Source organism: Phoca vitulina, unplaced genomic scaffold (genome assembly GCF_004348235.1).
Source record: "Phoca vitulina isolate PV1807 unplaced genomic scaffold, GSC_HSeal_1.0 scaffold9, whole genome shotgun sequence".
Classification (NCBI taxonomy): Eukaryota; Metazoa; Chordata; class Mammalia; order Carnivora; family Phocidae; genus Phoca; species Phoca vitulina.
Window position 1 is genome coordinate 58,846,842 of NW_022589712.1, and position 22,897 is coordinate 58,869,738.

The window sequence follows — 22,897 nt, forward strand, 5'->3', positions numbered from 1 at the left end:
TCTTCCTGTAATTATTTTAAGTTTATTTTAGTTTATATTGACTAAACCAATAGCTCCCTCAACCATTCTGGTTTGGTCAGTTTTCTAACAGATCAAAGGAAATTTATTATTGATAACCATTGTAGTACTGCAGTCTACAGATGGTTTTCCTTTTTCTACAGATTGGGGTAGATTTAATTTTCTTCTACACCACGCATATTTTCATATACCAGTCATTCAAATTATTTTCCTGATTGGAAAAGAGCCATGTAGTGGTATTAGAGTTAGTATATGGGGAACTCTCCCAGAAAAGTGTCCAATATGTCAATATTATAAATGTGTGACAGGGAGAAAAAAAGATCTGTAACTAGTATATAAAAATTTATGTTAAGCCTTTTCCCCCCCTCCAATGAATTAAGGATTGTTATAATTTATTCCTGAGAGAGTGTTTAGTATTGTGCATTTTTTACAGTTATGGCAGTACCTGTTTCATCTTTTCAGAATTACTGGATCTTCAGCCTTTACCAGTCACAGCTTTGGGATGTGAAGCATATGAAGCATTGTACAACTTTAGCCACTTTAACCCTGTGCAGACACAAATATTTCATACACTGTATCACACAGACTGTAATGTCCTACTTGGAGCACCTACTGGATCAGGAAAGACTGTTGCTGCCGAATTAGCCATTTTCAGAGTCTTCAACAAATACCCTACGTCAAAGGTCTGTTTGAAGGAATCATATGCTTACAGTAAATTAGAAAACACAGTTCATAATCTGTAAACTAGCCAGTTCTAAACACACAGCAGGACTCAATGAGTAGATTTGTCACTCTCTTAGTGAATTTTCTGGTGGGACCAGATCAGTATTAGAATAACTGGCCAGAGGAAACAACAGATGTTGGAGAGGATGTGGAGAAAGGGAAACTCTCTTACAATGTTGGTGGGAATGCAAGCTGCAACAGTCACTTTGGAAAACAGTATGGAGGTTCCTCAAAAAGTTAAAAATAGAGCTACCCTATGACCCAGCAATTGCACTACTGGGTATTTACCCCAAAGATTCAGATGTAGTGAAAAGAAGGGGCACATGCACCCCAATGTTCATAGCAGCAATGTCCACAATAGCCAAACTGTGGAAGGAGCTGAGATGCCCTTCAACAGACGAATGGATAAAGAAGATGTGGTCCATATATACAATGGACTATTATTCAGCCATCAGAAAGGATGAATACCCACTATTTGCATCGACATGGATGGAACTGGAGGGGATTATGCTAAGTGAAATAACTCAAGCAGAGAAAGACAATTATCATATGGTTTCACTTACATGTGTTAACATAAGGAATAGCATAGAGGACATTAGGAAAAGGAAGAGAAAAATGAAAGGGGAGAAATCAGAGGGGGAGATGAACCATGAGAGACTGTGGACTCCAGGAAACAAACTGAGGGTTTTAGAGGGGAGGGAGGTGGGGGAATGGGTTAGCCCGGTGTTGGGTATTAAAGAGGGCACATATTGCAAGGAGCACTGGGTGTTATACTCAAACAATGAATCATGGAACACTACATCAAAAACTAATGAAGTACTGTATGGTGACTAACATAACATAATAAAAATTAATTAATTAATTAATTAAAATAAAATTTTGGTACATATCCTTCCAAAAACAACCAAAGAATAACTGGCCAGAAAAAATTTTATCTTAAACTTTGGAGTCCTCTAGTTAGGTTTTTAATGTACATGTCGGTTCCCACATGTCCTTTCCTCATTGTGAGATGCATAATTCATAGCCATATTTATAAGATAAATAATGACTTGTAATCAAATCTTTTTGCTATAAAAGAAATGCTAATACTTTAACAAATACAGTTTGATTATACACATGAAATACAGAGGCAGTTTTTATTCCACATTTCTGCAAATGGCCATATTATTGATGGAAAATAACATGGTGAGTCAAATAAGTATTGATTTTATGCTTTCTTGAAATGTGAAGTACATACTCATAGTTTAGAAGTATTATTTTTCAAGAAAGCTAATTCATACACTGTGATTGGAATTATATGGTATTTTCCTTATCATTTATTATTTTAAAAATGTTTTAACTTCTTTTTCAGTGATTTTCAATTAGTGGCTTTGCTTCCCTGCTTAACTTGAAGTTTTCCTACTTCTCAGTCTAGTTTGTGGTTATCGATCCATTATAAGACATGTTAATACAACAGTAGAGCTCTACTCTAAATTTGAAACATTTTATAAAGGAAAGAATTTTTTTTTACTAAACAATCTGTATATAAGTTTGGATTATTAAAGACCAATTGTTGTTGTTATAAAAAAAGGTAGAATACCTAAAATGTGTGACTGTTATCTTCCATAAAATCTGCAATAAGTTTAAACAACCATATTTATCTCTCTTTAGAATTTCAAAAGTAGTAACTTTTTTCATGGAAGAGTTAAATTCAGATAATTCTTGATCATAATACCAGGAAAAACTTTCATTTTCATCAGAATATAAAATACCTAAAGGAAATACCTTCAGTGTTTTTTTTAATATTTAAAATTTTCTATGTCAAGATTTTTATGATGTATTATATTTCTATCCTACTTTGGATAAAGGTAGTTTGAGCAAATTAATGACTTTTCCCATTAATTTAAAACTTAAAAATAAAAGATACATTTTTAAACCACACTGTCAGATGTAGATGGAGTTTGCCTTTATTTGAAAATGATGTCACTATTTTCATGAGATCTTTTTACCCTCCCCTCCCCTTTCAGGCAGTATATATTGCACCCTTAAAAGCTCTGGTACGTGAAAGAATGGATGATTGGAAAGTTAGAATAGAAGAAAAACTTGGCAAAAAGTAAGTTCTTGCTTTTTCAGAAGATATGCTTTGAATAATCTAAAAGGACCAACAAATAAAAGATTTGCATAAACCTGTTGAATGCTTTTACAGTGATTTTCATAGTCTTTTATTTAAAGGTATTGTACTTAGTGTTAAAATGTTATCAAATTCCCATTGTTTTAATATTGAAAAATGAAAGTCCTTAAATTATTTAATATGAATACTTTTGGGAAGATAATTTTCTCAAAATTTTTAAATTCTAAAACAAAAGAAAAGTAAGTTTTATCTCTTAATTTTTCTTTCATACCATTCAGAGTAACTCCCAGTACATGTTTTGCATGTAAACAATTTACAGAAAAATAGAAATCCATTTAAAGAACCTGACTTTTAAAAAGGTATTTTAGTATTGCCCAAGGTTATTTATTCATTGTGACATTGTTTTTAATAGCAAGATTGCTGGTAACCTGAGTGCCCAATAGAACATGGCTAAATAAATTGTGGTACATTTACACAAGCAAAATATTCTGTCATTCTATAAAGAATGAACTTTTTATATACTGAAGGAATGATCTCCAGAGATACTACAGAAAATGTTTTTAAGTAAAGCATGCTATCATTTATTTTTTTTTAAAAGGTAAAGAATATAAATATGTGGTTGCTTTAGAACAAGAACCAGGTGATTGGAAGATAGACACGTTACAGAGACTGTTCACCACACTTGAATATAGTACATATTCAAAATAATAAAATGTAAAAATAAAAAATGAATAAAAATAAGCAAAAGCTTTGGGAACACTATACTTGGGGGAACTAATCTTGCCTCTTTTTGTTTTTTGAGGATTAAGACAGATGGAAAAATTATTTAGGGGTTCCCTGAAATTTAGAGTTGGCCTCCAGACCCTCTTCCTCTCTGTAAAACTGGGGTCTTCTTAGAATGAGGCAGCACATATGTGCCTCAGCATATGTTATTTATGTCCTATTATGTTTGAATTTGCCTATAATATCTATAGAAAAGAGAAATGAAGCTTACACATAATTATATTCTTAATGAATGCCTCTTTTTGTCTTAATAAGTTAACACTTACCCGTAATTAGAAAGGTGTTTATTCCAACCTATGGAGAAGGAAGTATGAGTTCAACTCTATAAAAACACATAGGGCAGAGACTTCGTAAGCATAATCACAGCAAAGTTTGACACCTTCACATATCTGCATAAAAGTTAGATTATCAGTGATTTGAATTTATACATTCTCTTAGAATTCTTAAGAAACGTATTTTGGACTCACAGAAACTTTCAGAAATCAAAGGGAGATAAAGTAGGGTTAAACATTATAAAATTTTATTTTGAAAGGTATTTTTGCCTTTCCAAGGTCATGTGTTATCTGAGAAAGGAGTCGTTTTTCTTCCTTTCCAGAGTTATTGAACTAACCGGGGATGTGACTCCCGATATGAAATCCATTGCTAAGGCTGACCTTATCGTCACAACACCAGAGAAGTGGGATGGAGTCAGTAGAAGCTGGCAGAATAGGAACTATGTGAAGCAAGTCACTATTCTCATCATCGATGAGATCCATCTGCTCGGTGGGTACCATGCTATGTGATACCAGTTTACACATTTTGACTCTGAAATGTGCAGCAGCTGGTATCAGGACCTGTTAAATGATTAACATGTATTATTCCTATTTCCTAGGGGAGGAAAGAGGCCCTGTTCTAGAAGTCATTGTATCTCGAACAAATTTCATCTCCTCGCACACAGAAAAGCCTGTGAGAATAGTTGGACTATCTACCGCGTTAGCTAATGCCAGAGACCTTGCTGACTGGCTCAATATTCATCAGGTATGTGGAAGATTGATAAATAAGCATTTAATACTGCGGCTTAGGTGGCTGTATTAAAGAGGCACTATAACATTATAAACTTAAATATAAAAACTGAAAATGATTTCTTTCTCGTTTTTACTCTAGATGGGCTTGTTCAACTTCCGACCATCAGTACGTCCAGTTCCACTGGAAGTTCACATTCAGGGCTTCCCAGGTCAACATTACTGTCCTCGTATGGCTAGTATGAATAAGCCTACATTTCAAGGTAAGCTTCAGATCCTTGGAATGAAATAGCAGCCATTTTGTGTGGTAGCCTTTAAATGCATTCCAGATAATTTGGATTTCTTTGAATGGGTGGTACTGCTCCAACTTCTACAAATGTAGGTTATGCCTCAGCTGTTAAGGCATAAAAATGTATGCTGAATTAACTATTGAAAATTGGAGAGATTTCATAGATGATACTGTCTTGGAAGTAGAGAAAAAAATGTATTTTTTAAAAGTAATTAATTAAATCATTCTTAATCTATTAAGTTATTTTCTTATGGTAGTAGCTTGAACAAATGATAAATAGGAGCTCTAAGTGTAAAAAATATCTCATAATCTTAATCTTTACCAGAAACCATAAGACTTACAAATTTCAGTACTTTTTTTTTTTTTTTTTTACAGTGCTTCTGTTTTTGTGTTTTGTTTTATTTTTTGGTTTTCCCTTTCTAACAAATTAGGCAAGCAAGAAAGATTTAAGAATAACACTCCTATTTTATTGAAACATGTTTTGTTTAGGCTGCATAAGGAATATTTATTATATCAATTAAAAATAACCTCCAAAATAAATTCTCTAATGTGAACTGCTGTTGATTGTGAGGTGACAGTTGTGAGGTGACTTTTTAGCTGCTGTAATTAGCCTTATGACAGAAGCAAAGTATTGATTGTGAACTAGAGACCAATCTTGGCAGTTCGGATTATTTACACCTCCACAGAAGCATTGTATAAAATCACTAATGAACAATAAATCTGCCGTGAGCTGTTCAGCCACACCTGTTCTTGCAGCAGCAAAAATCCATTAAATGTTGAGGTTTAAAAAAGAGACAGATTCATTCACGATTATGTGTACAAAAGATACCAATATTGTACTAATATGTGTATTTTAAACATTATATTTCTAGTATGATTTATCAAAGCATTACCATTTATATTCTGTAAGATTCAGATAAACTGTGAGTGAGAAATAGCATAAATGAGTTTATTTTTCATGGTATGTATTGTTGTGATTGCTTATATTTATTTAAGGAATGGCCAGTTGCATACCAGTGATTGAAATGAAGCATTTTGTGTTCTATAAATCAATAGTAAATAACTGAAATACTTACACTTCTCTAGATATATCAGTACAGTAGCTGTCCTTACAAACTATTTATTATACTTGTAGTGTCTCACTATATTTCTTTGAGTTTAGAAATATGATTTTATGATAGCTTCACTTCTCACTCTTAGGGCATAAATGTAGTCAAGGTCATATCAACATTTTTGTTATAAACCTTGTTTCTTAACCCATAAGAAGAAATTCTGCAGCTCACATTTCAAACAAGAAATTACAAGAAGGTTGAACTTTTTATATAAAACGTTTAAATATCTCTGTTTTAAGAGACCTATGTACACATAAGGATAAATTTTACTTGTACCATCTTATCAGCATTTTGGAGCCAATGTGCAGTAAAGAAATCTTGTTTCCAGTTAGGTCACATGATTTATGTGGCTCTCTAGGTAATTTTTTCTTTCAGTCTTATTACTCAGGTTTCAAACCATTCATTTCCTCTTCTGTGTGTCTACCTTCCATGTGCCATCAGTCACATATAGATTCAGGCATGGTATTCTCTTCAGCTCTCTTCCACATTCTCTTATCTTTACACTTGAAACCTTACACGTGTTTCAGGAAAACAGAAAACCTTCGTTTGACATATCTCTGACTAGTTTATTGATACAAACTCTCAATTATTCCATCGACTGATACTGACAACAATAAAAGGAATTTTATTGTGGCTTTTCTTAACAGAGTTTTCTTCACTCTGCAGGACTTGACTCTCTCCCCGAGACTCCAGGACCAATTAAGTCTGTAATATCATTGCTTAGGCGAGCAGAAACACAACTCTGAAAACTGAACCTTAGATTGAGTATTCGTTTACAGCTGTTGCTAGAGGGTCGCAGCTTTTATAAGTGTCACCTTCCTCAGGAGCTCAGAATAGAACTGAGACCTGACACAGTTAAATTTCCCCTGCCCAGGCAATGTACTCCCCAAGGTGGGTTCAGCTACCTTTCCTTTCCTACCATTTCTCTAATATGCTGTTGGGTCCAAGTCATACCACAAACAATGCTGAATTTCATGACCAAATTAAGAATTCACTTAAATCAATTACATTAAGTTTCATGCATCCATTTGATATCCTAATGACATGCAGATTCTGGTATAAGTAGCTTACCCTTTTATTTTCCACAACTTTTCAATAGCAATTAGAAGCCATTCTCCAGCCAAACCTGTCTTGATATTTGTCTCATCAAGACGTCAAACTCGTCTTACTGCTTTGGAATTGATAGCCTTTCTGGCTACTGAAGAAGATCCAAAGCAGTGGTTGAATATGGATGAAAGAGAGGTAAGCAATCTATTTTATTTCTATTTCTTATACATGTCAAATTAGTTTGTATTTAATATAATGGAAATTACATATTTAATGATGTTTAGTTCTAATCTATACAAAATTTAGTATAACGTTACAGAAATTTAGGGAAAAAGTAGGAAATGCATAATACTGCCACCTTAACACTATTAATATTTTGATGTATTTTCTTCTACTGTGTTCCTGGTAAATATTTACTTTTATATCCATGTTTATTTCTATATCTCTTCCCTTTAACATCATCACCTATGTATATTATAATCATATTTGTTTTTCTATTGGAGTGTTCACTGCCCTCAATGGAACTTAGAATCAATTTTGCAAAATTAACTTTCTATAGAATATATAATAAATGACCATTTTCAAAAATCTAGAAAACACTAAATGTAAAAATTAAAAATCTGTTTTTTTATTTTTAATATTTTTATTAACCTATCCTTTAACCAAGTAGTAACCATCATTATAATTGGAAGCAACTATAATTTTTTTTGTCTACGCAATTATAGTCTATTATGTGGCTATCCCATTAAATAAATAACCATACATCCTTATTATTATAGGTTTTTCTTTATTTAGACTTATTTCTTCAGTATAAATTTAAAATTAATGGGTCAAATAATATGGATATTTTTATAGCTTTTCATATACACTGCTAATTATTTTCCAAAAGGGTTGTACCAGTTGATGTTCTCCCACTGATACATGTATTGTCAGCAGTATATGAGAGTAAAATAACAATTTTACTACACCCTCATTTGTTGTAATTTATCGATATATTACAAGTAAAATATTCCTTATTATTTTAATGTACATCTTGATTTTTGTGTGATTGAACTTTTTTTCATATATTTGTTTACTGTTGGTTGTCTTTTTTTCTTTTTTTGTCTGTTCATTCCTTTGGACTTTTATCTTTTGCAGCACAGCATTTTTCTTATAGATTTGTGTGAGAGCCCTAGCAAATTAAAACACACATACACACACACCCCTGAAATTTCATATATCACTTTTTTCCATAAATATTTATTACTGTATACATATACACACATATTAATCTCTTGTCTGCTTTTATTAGTTAATTTTGCTAATTCCTTGGATGTCTTTTTGTCTTAGTAGCTTTTTACAAATAGAAGTTTTTGCATTTTGGGGTGCCTGGGTGGCACAGTCAGTTAAGCATCTGACTCTTGGTTTCAGGTCAGGTTGTGATCTCAAGATCGTGAGATCAAGTCCCAGGCCAGGCTCTGCGCTCAGCTCGGAGTATACTTGAGTGTCTCTCTCCCTCTCCCTCTGCTCTCCCTCCCAACTCTCTCTCTCTCTCTCTCTCTCTCTCTCTCTCTCTCGCCCTCTAAAATAAATAAATAAATCTTTTAAAAAAAAAAAAAGTTTTTGCATTTTGGGGCACCTAGGTGGCTCAGCCGGTTGAGTGTCTGACTCTTGATTTTGGCTCAGGTCATGATCTCAGGGCCGTGAGATGAAGCCCTGCACGTCAGGCTCCTCACTAGGCTGGGTGGCTGGGTGTGGAGCCTTCTTGAGATTCTCTCTCTCCCTCAGCCCTCCCTTCCCTGCTTGCACTCTCTCTCTCTCTCTCTCTCTTAAAAAAGAAAAAAAAGAAGTTTTTGCATTTTGTGTGATAGTTGATATCATTCTTTGTGATTCTTTCTACTACTTCTGAAGGTAGATATTCCTCTTTCCCTCCATAGATTTATAGATAGTGATTTTCCTTTCTTGTACTTTTCTCATTTTTTAGAAATATTTTTGTCATTGGAATTATGATGAAAAAGTAGATGAAATCAGTAATAAAATTGTTGCATTGTCTCCCTTCTCTCTCCATATCTCCCCTTTCTCATCTCCTGCAGCCTGAAGAAGAAGAGTCAAAACAGTGTTTCTAACCCACTAGTGTCCAGTCTCAGCACTTGGCATATTTTCCCTTTCCACTTCTCATGAGTCATTTAGGATTAGTGGACCAGTTGGACGATACCGTATCTATTACATTTGTGTGTTAACTAATACTAGTTAACTAATAATTCGAAATGTTCTTGTATAGGCCTGTAGGTGACCTTATTCACTGATAAGTAGCAGACCCCAATATTAGTTTCCTATAAAAGGTATCACATGACTCCTTTAAGTAGAGTGACTGCTATCATGTTACCTTTCAAGTTTCATCATTACTTCCTTAATGCTGTTTGTGTATACTAAATCTTTATTTAAGATCAAAATAATTCTGTCAAAAAGTTTCTTGTCCATTTATTCAGTTACTCAGCTAGTATGTTCAAAAGAGTCACCCTGTTGTGTCTAACAGTATCTTGAACTTAGGAAGCAAATGGTGAAAAATACATGTATGGAATATTAACAGTTTATGTGCAGCATCTGTCTAGGCTTAATATATTTTCTCTTGTGTCTTATCCCTAAAAATGTTCCAAATGGACACTTTTCTTTGAAGTCAAGGTACAAAGTACATACCTATTGAATACATTTTGAGATGTTTGTTCAAAATGCATATGTGTGTGTGTGCATGGCTGTGCATTTTGCACGTATGTGACTCATATTAACCTTAAATGTGAACCTCATGTCCTCTTCCCAGCTATAGTACACTTACTATTTTTTTTTTTATTTTAATGTATGAGACCTAAGAAACTGTGGTCAGCTCAGCCATTGTGTAGAATTACTTCTCTGTTTTGTATTTTTTTTTTCTCAGCACAAAAATTTATCACCAAGGCTCATTAGAAACCGTAGAATTTACTTAGCATGGTTTCTGCTATTTTGTAGATTTTTCACTGCTAAAATAAGACAGCTAGAAATTATGTCATTTCCGGACATTGTGTTTCACCAAGACCATTGCAATAATAAGACAATCCAGGTTTTGTTTCAGTCTTTCCTCTAAAAGTCAACACCTTTAAAATCAAAATGTCAGAGGTTTTGCAACTGATTGCTATGCCATTTCAATCTGATTATACCAATAAAGCAGGTGTTTCAGTTGTTGAATCCCCTAATTACCTTAAAATAGGACTTTTTTAACACTTTAATCTTTATGAGAATTACTTTCCATAGTAGTATAGACTAGAAGCTTAGTGACAATTCCTGTTGCTGCTTCTTGCACAGTTTCAGATTGGTGTTCTGCGGCAGGACCAGGTAGGTTAGGTGGGTGGGTCAGCAAAGGCAAAAAAAAAAAAAAAAAAAAAAAGTTATCCATCTATCTTCTTAATCCAGTAAATCTTCAAAGTACTAGGAAGCAGGACCACCCCTTCAAGTGTATCATTGATGTGAAATCATACTGCAGCATGGGGAAACCCCAAAAGTAATACCCTTCCATATTTCTCATCAGGAAATGATTTCAAAAGTTTGTGGGCATATGCTGCCATGTCGCTTGGATTCTCAGTTTGATAACCACTGCTTCCACCATTAACCTCAAACTGTGGTTGGATTTTTACATTACCCTCTCAACCTTCAAATCCAAGACAGAAACACTGGAATGCCTGAGCTTCACTGTCAAGCATGCAGCAGGAATAGGGAGTATCTTCCCCTCTCTGACCTCTGAGGAGATACCGAGGCCCTGGCTGTCTGTAGATAATCTTTCACAGTCTGTTGGCTGGTTAAATCCAGTCACTCTGGTTCTTTTGCCATCCCATTTCAATATTCTCCAGCCGGTGGGCTAAAATATAAAGTTACCCACAACCAATACATTATTCATTTCAATTAGTTAAAATATATAAAATGTGTTAGTTAAAATACGCTTAGAGCATATATGAGATAGCAAAGGTAGAGATCACAGTATTTTTTTGCAACACAGGTCCAAACATATTTGGTCGGGGAGCCAAACACATTGTGATTTATTTTCTCTACCATCCATCACCTGCACACTTCTTCAAGCAGCCTCTAAGCTAATTAAGACTCTTTATCCATTGTAGTAACCAAAACCCACATTCCTGAGACGTTGGAAATTGGCTTTTTATATATGCTTACTATATAAGGCTTTAAAAGTTTTTGATTAGTTTTTCAAGTGGATACAATAGTGTGAGAAGATTTCTCTAGGGTCTATCCAAATTTTCCCTCCCCTTATTGTGTAGCAATAACCCAATTTCTTTATCAGGATTGGTTACCTAAACTACACTATGACTACATTTTGCTTGTTTACCCCATACAATGAGAGATGTGGCTATTTCAGCTTCTAAGTAAATTGTTAAATCCCTTGGATGTTAAGCCTCCAAACTAACACAGCTAGATTTATAGGGAAGGGAAACAAAAATTTTCCAAATGGTTTATTAGCTGTGACTGCAAAAAAACATTTGCACATATTGACTACTGTATCTTCTGGCAATGAGAGGAATAGTATCATTTAATGATTACTACTTCAGAGCATATACCTCATTTTACAAGAGAGCACCCCAACCTTGCCAAAGCAATGTCTTTTAGCTGCCACTCTGAGTCATTCATCTATAAAGCCAGCTCTTTCTGGGTAATGAGGGATGCAATAAGACCAGTGGATCCCATGGTTCCATTGCCTTAATCTTTCTCTATAAAGCAAGTTCCTCAGTCAGAAACATTATCATACGAGATATTAGATGATGTATAAAGTGTTCAGTAATCCTACAATTGAGGCTACTGGCAGCACTCAATAGGCAGGAAAGAGAATCAAAATCCAAAGTGTCCATTCTAGACATCATCCCAAATAGACATCCCCTCTGTGATAGCAAGGATCCAGTATAATCTTCTTACTACCAGTTAGCTATCTGGTGCCCTGGGCAAGGTACTTTATAATGGGCCTAGGGATGTTTGCACTGGTGGCATAATAGCTGGGTCTGCCTGAGGAAATGGAAGTCCATGTTTAGCCTGTGCATAGTTTTCATCTCTTCCACCATGGCACCACTTAGTATATGAACCCCACTGCACAAAACACTGGAATCTGGGAGGGAGACTGCCTGGTATCCTTAGAAGTGGTCATTTTCCCCACTTGACTGTTAATAGCATTGTCCACACTGCTGTTAACTTTTTGGTAAACATCTTAATGGGATATAGGTAGTCTATTCTGGGACCATTCCAAAATTTCATCCACATAAAACTTGTGCCTTTCTTGCCATCTGCCTTCCAGTAGCACTCTTGTCAAGCTCCTGACCCTTTGACTAACCCATAGCCACAGAGCAAAGTGTGGAGCATCAATTCACATCATCTCTTTGCAGTAAAGTGACAAGGAAATACTTGACACTTAGCTGTTTTGAGAGTCATCCCCAAAAGGAGCTGTGACACCACATCAGTGTACTTCACATGGTGCTGCTATCTTATGCAAAGCCATTTGTAACTTGTAATTTTTTTTTCAGTCAATTTGACGTAAGAAATACCCCATGGGGCCTCAGTGGGTTGAATTAGGGATAGAATGGAAGGAAAAGGCACACACGTGGAGTGTTCATGAATTACCTTTCATAATATTCTTCCATCTGGTCCTTTTATTTCTACTAATGATGGACTGCAGCCGGGCACACCCACATGTATAGCTGGAGAGATCAGGTAGCATCAGTTCATGATCGGTAGCTTCAGGTGCAAGATTACCTGGTATCACAGAGTTAGGCATTTTTTGTCTCCCACATCAAAAATACCCATAAGAGTAATCCTCTAACTTAAGTCAATAGGCAGCTCTTACCAGAATTTGTAAAGTGTTCATTTATGTAACATATTTATTGAATATCTACAACTTTACCAAGCACTCTGTTAGCCAACTGATGCCAATTCTCAAGGAGCTCAACTAGATAGAAATTTAAAAATATATATGATGAAGCAAATAATATTAATATTATAAAAATTACTATAAAAATGAGAAATGAAATATGATAAGGGGATGTGGGGCTTCTTTAAATAGAATGGTCAGAGAAGACTTCTTTAAGGAGATAACGTTTAAGCTGAGAACCAAAGCATAAGAACAAGTTAGCTACACCAGAGAGAAGATAATAGCATTTCAGGTAAAGGGAACAGGATGTTAAAGGAACTGAGATCAGCTCAGCTGGAACAGAATAAGCTAGGAGGAAAATGATAAAAATTAAGTTTCAGAGATAGGCAGAAGCCCGCTCATGTAAGGCCTTAGACCCATGGTTACAGAGCTCGGATTTTGATTCTAAGCACTATGGGAAGACAGTCATTTATTTATTTATTAAAGAAACATCTGTTGAGCTCCTTCTGCATGTTAGGTAAAGTTCCTACCCTGGGAATTAACATTCTTATGGAGATGGTTAGATAAAAAGCAAATATGTCAAATCGTGATAATTTATGTGGAAAAATAAATAAGCAGGGTAAAGAGAAAAGAGGGTGCTGAATAGTAAAATGTTATACATTGATAGAAGTACAGAATGCCCTTGTGATGAGGGTAGCTTCGAATAGAGAACTAAAGGAAGCAAGGAAACAAACCAAGCAGATATCTAAGGGGGGGGTCTTTAATTCTCTCAGGGAATTAAAAGGTTTTAAGCTAGGCAAATTACATACTCAATTTGCATTTTAAGATCACTTTTGCTGCTTAGTGGAAAATGGATTGAAGTGGAGGTTAAGCATGGAATTAATGATGGTGGTCGTGACCTAGGGGCCACCTAGAGTGGTTACAGTGGGAATGGAAAGATGTTTTGGCCTAGATTCACTAGGACTTTCTGATAGGTGAGACATGGAGGTTGAGAAAATGAAAAGAATCAAGAATAACTCCCCAGTTATTGACTCTAAACATCTGAGTAAATAATGGTGTCGTTTACTGAAATGAAGAGAGCTGAAAGTAGAGGACGGAGAGGAAGGAAAAGACATTTGAGCCAAGGGGGTGGGGGGGGGGGGAAGAAAAAGAAAAAAGTTTTATTTTGGATGTTAATTTGTATTTCCAAGACTCTCAGAGCAGTTAGATATAGGAAGTCTATAAAATCCACAGGAGATGTGAAATGAACATATGAACTTGGGAGCATCATCATAGAAGCAGCCTTTACCCAGGTAAGCACATGAGAGCCTGAGACAGTGTGTGGAGAACCAGAGGGCCAGGCCTTGAGAGACTCAAGGTAGAGCTTGGGTACAAAAATGAGGAGCTGGCAAAGGGCACTGGGAAGGTGATGTCAGTAAGCAAAGTCTTAAAACATTGTAGATGAGAGGGTTTTCTGAAGGAAGGAGGGTTTAACTACTTCAAATGTTAATGGGAGCTGAGAGAGAGGAGCAGGGAAACACCAATGGGATTTAGCACTCAGACATCCTGGATGAACGTGGCAGGCAGCATGTCTGACAACTCAAAATCACCACATGTTCAAATTTGGTAGAGTTTCTACTAATGACAGTTTTCTTTTTTTTTTTTTTTTTTTTAAGATTTTATTTATTTGACACACACACACACACACACACACACACACACACAGCACAAGCAGGGGGAGCAGGAGAGGGAGAAGCAGGTTCCCCGCTGAGCAGGGAGCTTGATGCGGGGCTCCATCCCAGGACCCTGGGATCATGACCTGAGCCGAAGGCAGACGCTTAACTGACTGAGCCACCCAGGTGCCCCTAACAGCAGTTTTCTATCATTCTTTTGATTCATTTGGTTTTTCATTCAACCTATCTATTGACCTCTTCCTTATAGGTAAGACGTTAGTACCAGGCTTTGAGGATGGATTTGAGATTGTCTTTTTTTTTTTTTTTTTAAAGATTTTATTGTTGAAAATCAGAAATTAAGTTGAATTTAATATAGGGTAACGACATTTTCACCTCGAAAATCTGTTTTATTATCAAACCAAAATAGATTTAGCTTATGATACAAAAGTCCCACCCCAAGTGCTTTCTATTTTGATCAGTTCTCAGACCTCTTAGTGACTGACCAGTAGAGAAATTATTAGGCTAACAAAATATTAAGTAACAAAACAGACATTATCCACAGATTTTCTGAGCATTGGACATTTGAACTTAGTTGGTCCTCATGGAGTAGTTGTGCAATTCAGAGCAGCTACAAAACATGAGGCTGTTTTATTTTGTCATAATTGATATCATGCATGTCTTAATGAAGAAAGAGGCAAAGGTCTTATGCTTAGTAATAATTGACATATTTATAGACTACTATATAGTTCATTAAAGGCTTATATTAAGTCATTTAATCATGAATTCAGGGAGGGTTGTTCTTGTTATCCCAGTTTTACAGATACAAAAATTGAAACTTGAAAGAATTAAGTAATTTCCCCAATAGCATGAAATAAATGGAGCTCAGAAACTCAAAACCGGGATAGCTGACCCAGCTTTTTCACTCTGCCATACAGTAACTGAAATCTTTGACAACACACTGACTAGAGAACATGGAAAAGTCACAGTGCCCATATGTGTTTTGATAGGGATGGAAATATACAGTAAAGACAGAAAAGTCAGTAGCTACAATATCAAACACGGGCAGCCGATAAGAACTGTGCCATTCTCAGTCGTGAGTGGTGATATTTTCGTTTATAAAAGAAGATACTTTTAGATATTCTTAATTTTTAGGCATAGGAGTGGAAATACTCAAATACTGAAGAATAAATAGATTTGCTAATCATCTTCATAGCTCCCCAGTTGTGAGTGTGGTACACAATTCATTATGTCAAGTCTTACCTGTTTTTTGCACACAGTCTAAAACAGCGAGGCCCAGACTTAAGCCAAATGAATGATTTCATTATTTTAAGTAGTTATTTTAAGTATATCACATTCCTGTGGTAATTAGAAGTTGGTATTTTGGTTGAGAACATGGACTGGAGCCAGGCCTCTTGTGTTCAATACTGACTGCCCATTACAAGCTACTTGACCTTGGTTGGGTGTTAAGCCTCTGAGCCTTACCCCTTCATCTATAAAAAAATAATAATAATAATCCTATCCTTACAGGATTGTTGTAAGTATTAAATGCATTAAGTTATGTAATATACTTAGAACAAGCCTGGAACAGAGGTAAATGTTCAATAAGTGTTAAATGTTATTACCATTATGGTACAGCAACATTGAATACCTTATAAATAGATGTTTTTTTTGCTGAAATCTCTGTGGTTAAATTTGCTGTTATTTTTATAATATTTTGCTTATGTTCCTCCACAAATTTAATTCATATTAATATAGTATTTGTTCATTTAAAATTATGCTACTTTAGCAAATTAATTTTATAACATCCCTTTCATCAGCTTTATCTGCATTTTAAAAGCTTTTCAATATATGGACATGTTCTCCAAACATGTGTTAGAATCTGAACTCTCCAAAAGTGGAAATAAGCATAAAATGTATATTCCAGAATAAATATGAAGCACTGACTTGGATTTCCTACCAATAGCATAGTGAATTAAGTTAGAAACATTAATAAGGAAAAATCTTTAATATTTCACCCTACAAACCAGTTTTGATATTGCTATCATTAAGAATTAGGACAAGCTAAGAAGGAAACACTGAAAATAGTATTGTGTTTATTTAGCAGACATAGCAAAGATTTACATGTTATTGTTTAGATTTCATTTATGTATGTAATTCACATGTAATCGTATGTTTAATTACATATACTAATAGTATGGTAAGTCATTTTGAGGTGTCATTGTTTTGGGCTTCAGAGAGGACAGCAAGGAATATATTATGAGGAGTGTTGGCAAAGATTGGAAACTTACTATCTTTAATTAATTACTATTACTTTTAAATTTCTTTTCCCTTAGTAGATCAGCAGGATGTTCTAAAGTGTTTCTTTCATTTTAGTTTTTTCCCCTTCAGTCTGTGGGGTTTATCATACAGAAGTTTATTTTAAGAAATTAACACTTGATAATTGTAAGGAAATATTTTAACTTTAACATCTGTACCAGATGTGATATATTTAATTATCTTTGTTTTTAAAAAGTCTTTGTAACTTTCATTATTCTTCTGTATGCTGCATCTTTTATTGAGCATTTTAGACCATTGATAAGCATTATTCAGTGGCATATGGTCTGAGTCTGACGTGCTTTGAAAAGAGTACAGAGTTTTCTGATAATGAGGATTCTGTGAAAATGGGAAAACCAGCACAACAGATATGCTTTGAGAAAGTATGGGTTTTTAGCATCTTGAAACAATATATCACACTCGAAGGGACAGAATTGGGCTGTACAATCTGTTAGCTCATTCTTGTCCAATCTGGTCTCCTCCTTTCTTTTGGAGCCAGCATTGTCATCAACTCACTGAATTATATTCTGACTGGAATGTATTTCAGGCACAGAGTAATGTATCTACTTAAATGGAATCCTGTATTTCTACAAAAGCTTTTGAGTATAATAAATTTAAAGTATAAAAAAAATTCTATTAAGTTAAAGTAATTGGTTCAACAGTTTACATATGTGCCTCCTCCCCCATCACCCTAAAAAAAAAAAAAAAGCCACTATTTAGAGGAATATAGATCTGTTTTTCTTTTATGTATAATCTGAATAATTTTTTTTGGTTTAACTATCAGGTAGTCAGTCAGACATATTTCAAAGACTGTTGGAAAGATACCTATACATTACAACAAATGTTGATTGAATAGAAATGACCTATGGAATTAAAACTTCCTCTATCAATGTTTTAATTATCATAATTATTCTTATTAAAATTCTATAGCAGCCTTACTTAACAAGAATTAAGCCTTAATGTCTTAAGACATCCATTGCATGTAGTAAGTGAATTTTTCTCCTAACCATCTAGAATGGTGCTATCTTTGGAAAAACTAAAAAGAATGTAATTCAGATACTTTTTGTGAGGTTTAATCTCTCACGGAACCAGGGTTGAGAGTCTACTCTGTAGTATTCAGGATTGCTGGGTCTTTTAATTTGAAATATACTGGATGGTGTAAATGAATTGAGTGTTACATTAGAGCTATATTATTTTATGTAAAGGACTAAACGTGATAATCTTTGTGAAGTGTTAAGCACAATGCCTGACACATAATAAGTACTCAACAAATAATATGTATTACCATGTTTTAAGCTTTCATTATCCAAAGTTTCTCAAAAATTTTGCTTGTTATTACATCATGATCAAGGTGAAACATTCTAAGTATGTAATTTAATCAAAGGTGTATAGAATTTAATCAATAGTTTATATTTTCAAACTTAAACAGGCTGTCCTGGTAGTATCTTATGCTTAATGACTACCATTACTATAAATTTTGCTTTTTTATGATGTTCAAATAACTCAGAATTCATCCACAGTAACTATGTAATAAATGAAGTTGTTTTTTGTAATTGTCCTCATGAGGATTTTAGGTCTTTGCCAGTTCAGATACGCAAATAGTTCTTTTTAATGCATTGATTTATGTGAAAGAGGGGGCCAGGAGAATGAGAAACAGCTTCCCTGTTGTAGAAGGACAGGATATTAATGCCTCACCAAATCTCCTGCCATAGGATTCTTTAGCTTTCCTATAGTAAATGGTATATTTTGAGGGGTATGATTGGCATTGCCATGAAACACTATAAATTATACAAGTTATAAAATTATTACTGTTATTAAGTTATGAAACTGAAAAAATTCCCTGAAATTAATTGTCACAGCAAGAATATCAGTGAATTGTTTCTTGATAGTGTAAATTGAAGATATTTATGCAGTGAACTATTGAACAAAAAAATGGATGATAGGCTGTCACTTGAGGATGGCTAACATATAATTTATGAGACAAGACAAGCACCTTTCTTTATAGCATACATATGTAGTCAGCTTACTTATCCTTTGCTAATTTTAAAGGTAAAGTGGATTTATGTTAATACATTTCCATATCCTTGCTTAACAATTTATAAAATGAGTATTCAGGAATATCAGGTTACCATACTGTGTGAAACAGAATGAACTGTTTACATATTGCATTCAGTTTGGGGGAAGTTGATAAATAACATGATGTGTATATGATTAAAAGATTACTTTGTTTCTATGCAATGCTTTTTATACATTAAGAACTATTATAAAGCCAAATTTCATCTTCCTATTTTTTGAATTATTAGTGTAAAAACAACTTATTTCCACATAAAAAAATTTGGAAAATTTTTCTTTCCATTGAAAATAAGATGGGTAAGAATGAAAGCAATTGGAGTGCTTCATATATGAATATATTGTCTTATGCATTTTTACTAAACTGCAGCAGCCAGGTAAACTTTTGTGAGATTTTTGTGAGCTGCTCGTTGGTTTCTTCACAACCAGGAGAATGAATGTATTACAAGTATATTTGTGTATATTAGAGGTGCTTAATAGTAGAAGGAAAAAAGAAGAAATGAAGTCTGAAGACAGTGTCGGTTATTTATACTATCTCAGTCTTCAGGCATATAAAAATTATACATGTACCCATTTCCAAGTTTATCCTCCACTGTTGTTCACTGTTGGAATATGGTAGGGAAGCTATAGATATAACAAAAATATGTCATTCATTTAACTGCTCATATATTCTCAAACCACTTGATTTCTACATTACTCCCCCCCCATGGAGTTGTCCAAAAAGAAGATCCCCATACTGCATCTTGTATCATCATCTGCTTTAAGGACCAGTAGGAGTGTATCATTGAACAGAAAGAGATTGGGCTTTCTATTTAGTTCTTTACAGGGAGTAAGTTTTATAAGAAAATAAGACTTGTTTCTGTTGCCATAAAATCTGTGTTGCATTAAGTATTTTCCATGTAGAATGGAAAGTGATAGAATATTCAGAGATAATATAAAAGTTTCAGAAACTCTTTGGACATATGAAAACTTAGTGAGCTAAACTGAGGCTGGAATGAAATAACTTTACTACATATATAGCTTAGTAATAGCTCTAATTGATAAAAAGCCATTATAAACCAGTAAGAAAAAAAAAAGCTATCATATCCACTTAAAAAATGAAAAGATAATTTACCAAAAAAAAGTTAGTAGATATGAAAAGTACTGTATGGTGACTAACATAAGAAAAGAAAAGAAGAGAAGAGAAAAAGAAAAGTATTTAACTGCACTGTTGATCAAAGAAATGAAAAGTAAACAAAAATATACCAGTTTGATTTTTTAAATAAAGAAGCTGAGGCTCAGAGAGGTTATATGACTTGCCCTGGGTCATTAAGTTCAGTTAAGAAAGCCTAAATTTGAATGATTCCTGACTGTTCAGTGGGATTATGACTGATTTTTTTGCGTTAATTTTTTTGTCCATATTTTCTAAATTTTTAGCAATGAGCCAAAAAGATGGAAGGTTTTTCTATTACAGAAGATGAACAAGACACTGAAACATTTTAGGCAACATTATATCCTTTCTAATAGTTGTTACTCATTTAAGGAGATATTCCATTTATCCACAGATTTTTTTTCCTTCATGCATGAGAATAAAATGGATAACATTAAACTTTAATTCATTTAGGATATACATTCTCACTAACTAGTTTCAATTAACTTAACTTTAATCATAACTGTAGATGAGGCCTATATTTTTGTTGTATGTAGTATATGAATCAAAAAACAAAACGAGTCAATTATAATCTTAGAATGAAAATTTCACCTACATCCTGTCATTGTGCTTCTATTTGCAGATGGAGAACATCATTGGAACACTAAGAGATTCCAACCTGAAGCTGACACTTGCTTTTGGAATAGGAATGCATCATGCTGGACTACATGAGAGGGACCGAAAAACAGTAGAGGAGCTGTTCGTAAACTGTAAAGTTCAGGTATTTTATTTTTCATAAACAGTTATTTAAATGTAACTTTAAAAGTTATATTTTAGTTAAATATATTTTATTTTCTAGGTTCTGATTGCTACAAGTACATTAGCCTGGGGTGTAAACTTTCCAGCTCATTTAGTAATTATTAAGGGAACAGAATATTATGATGGAAAAACAAGACGTTATGTGGATTTTCCCATTACAGGTAATTTTTTTTAAATTTACAGATACAATAAGCTTCTATTTTAGCCTTAATCTGAATTTGCATGAATGGAATTGTAGAGAGTTGATCACATTTAACATATGTGATGAGCAAATTGTAAATTTTTGTTTCCAGTGCAAATACTGTTCAAAGTATTGAGCCGTTTTATTTACTTTTATGAACCTAATTTGTTAATAAATATCAAAAGCATAACTAATGGTTTCAAATTCACAAATAGATAAAAAGTACTGACTAATAGCTATTAGTGACTTAATAAATTATAGTTAAACATTATACTGTTTAATTTTAAATCTGTTTCACTAGAAATACTTCCATGGCACTTCTAGAAACAAAGGGTTTGTTGCTTCAATGTGTCCATGAACATTCTTTTAACATATTTTAAAACTTGATAAAAGCATTGTCAGTGAGTTCTGAAAAGGGAAATGTACTGTGTGTATTTCCACTCAATGATTACATGTAAAAACTATATTTCTAAATCCTTTTTTACCTCAGAGATTCCTGCAGTATAAAAGAAAGAACATTTATACCATAAGTGGGAAGAGGGTGAGGCTTAAATGGACTCATGGGGTCGATTCCTGGGGAAAAATAATCAAATTAATCTGCTGAAGAGATTTACCCATATATGTCTTATTTTTTCTTGTTTAATTAAAATAGTAATAACTCTTTTCTTAAGATTTTGTTTATTTATTTGAGAGAGAGCACACACAAGCAGGGGGAAGGGCGCGGGAAAGGGAGAGAATCTCAAGCAGACTCTATGCTGAGGGTGGAACCCAACGTGGGCCTCAATCCTACCACCCTCAGATCATGACCTGAACCAAAACGAAGAGTCAGATGCTTAACCAACTGAGCCACCCAGGGGCCCCTAGTAATAACTCTTAAACAGCATTTTTAAGCATTTAACTAAAGGAAACATCATTCTTACTCTTACAAACAGTAAGAGAGACCCTTTTCGGGGATTCAATTTCCTGTCAAAATGAATTGGTTATTTAATTATCAGGGAACTCAACAGTAGGCATCAGAGATAATATGCACACTCTTAAAATATTCTGTATTCTTTGTTATTTTGTTGTGTTGTCAAACATGCTATAATCACTAAATATACCTTGTGCTATCTGCCACATTGTGGAATACCTCTTGTTCTCTCTTTTATAGATGTACTCCAGATGATGGGGCGTGCTGGGAGGCCTCAATTTGATGACCAAGGCAAAGCTGTAATTCTGGTTCATGACATAAAGAAGGATTTTTACAAAAAATTTCTTTATGAACCTTTTCCGGTAGAGTCAAGGTAAATTTTGCTATAAATTAATTTAAATGGATTCATGGCATAGCAAGTTAATATTTATCTCATGATATTTTATTAGATAAAAATCAGTAAAAGCTCTAATTCAAAAGAATTATTTGAAATGAAACTGAATTATCACTGTAAGACAGAATTCAATTATAATTTCATTTTTTAAAAACCTTTTAAAAGAAGCAGTGCCATGCAGTGTTGAATCACATGAACTCTGGAGCCAGATAACCTGGGTTCATATCTGAGCTCCACTGCTTCCTTATCTTCAGCAAGTCACTTGGTTCCTCAGTGCCTTAGTGCACCTGTCTTTAGAGTGGAGATAAGAGCAACACTAGCTATCTCATAGGTTACTTGTAATGATCAAATGTATAGTGCTTCTACCAGTGTCTATCCCATAGTAAGCATTTAATAAAGTTTTAGTTTGATGTGCGTTTTTGTACTATAGTTAATAAAGAAATATCCAAAATAAAGGGACTTGTAATGAATAAT

General features: G+C 34.1%; 1 protein-coding gene across 1 annotated transcript in view; it reads left to right on the forward strand.

The window, feature by feature from the left end:
• The window catches only part of ASCC3 (activating signal cointegrator 1 complex subunit 3), a 366,263-nt gene that overhangs the window by 237,657 nt on the left and 105,709 nt on the right, over positions 1-22,897 (forward strand). The window contains exons 25-33 of the mRNA XM_032408161.1: positions 481-701; positions 2,748-2,833; positions 4,230-4,396; positions 4,506-4,651; positions 4,778-4,898; positions 7,136-7,278; positions 20,763-20,900; positions 20,979-21,099; positions 22,270-22,402. Coding sequence (XP_032264052.1) covers positions 481-701; positions 2,748-2,833; positions 4,230-4,396; positions 4,506-4,651; positions 4,778-4,898; positions 7,136-7,278; positions 20,763-20,900; positions 20,979-21,099; positions 22,270-22,402 — 1,276 coding nt within the window. The remainder of the gene's footprint in view (positions 1-480; positions 702-2,747; positions 2,834-4,229; positions 4,397-4,505; positions 4,652-4,777; positions 4,899-7,135; positions 7,279-20,762; positions 20,901-20,978; positions 21,100-22,269; positions 22,403-22,897) is intronic.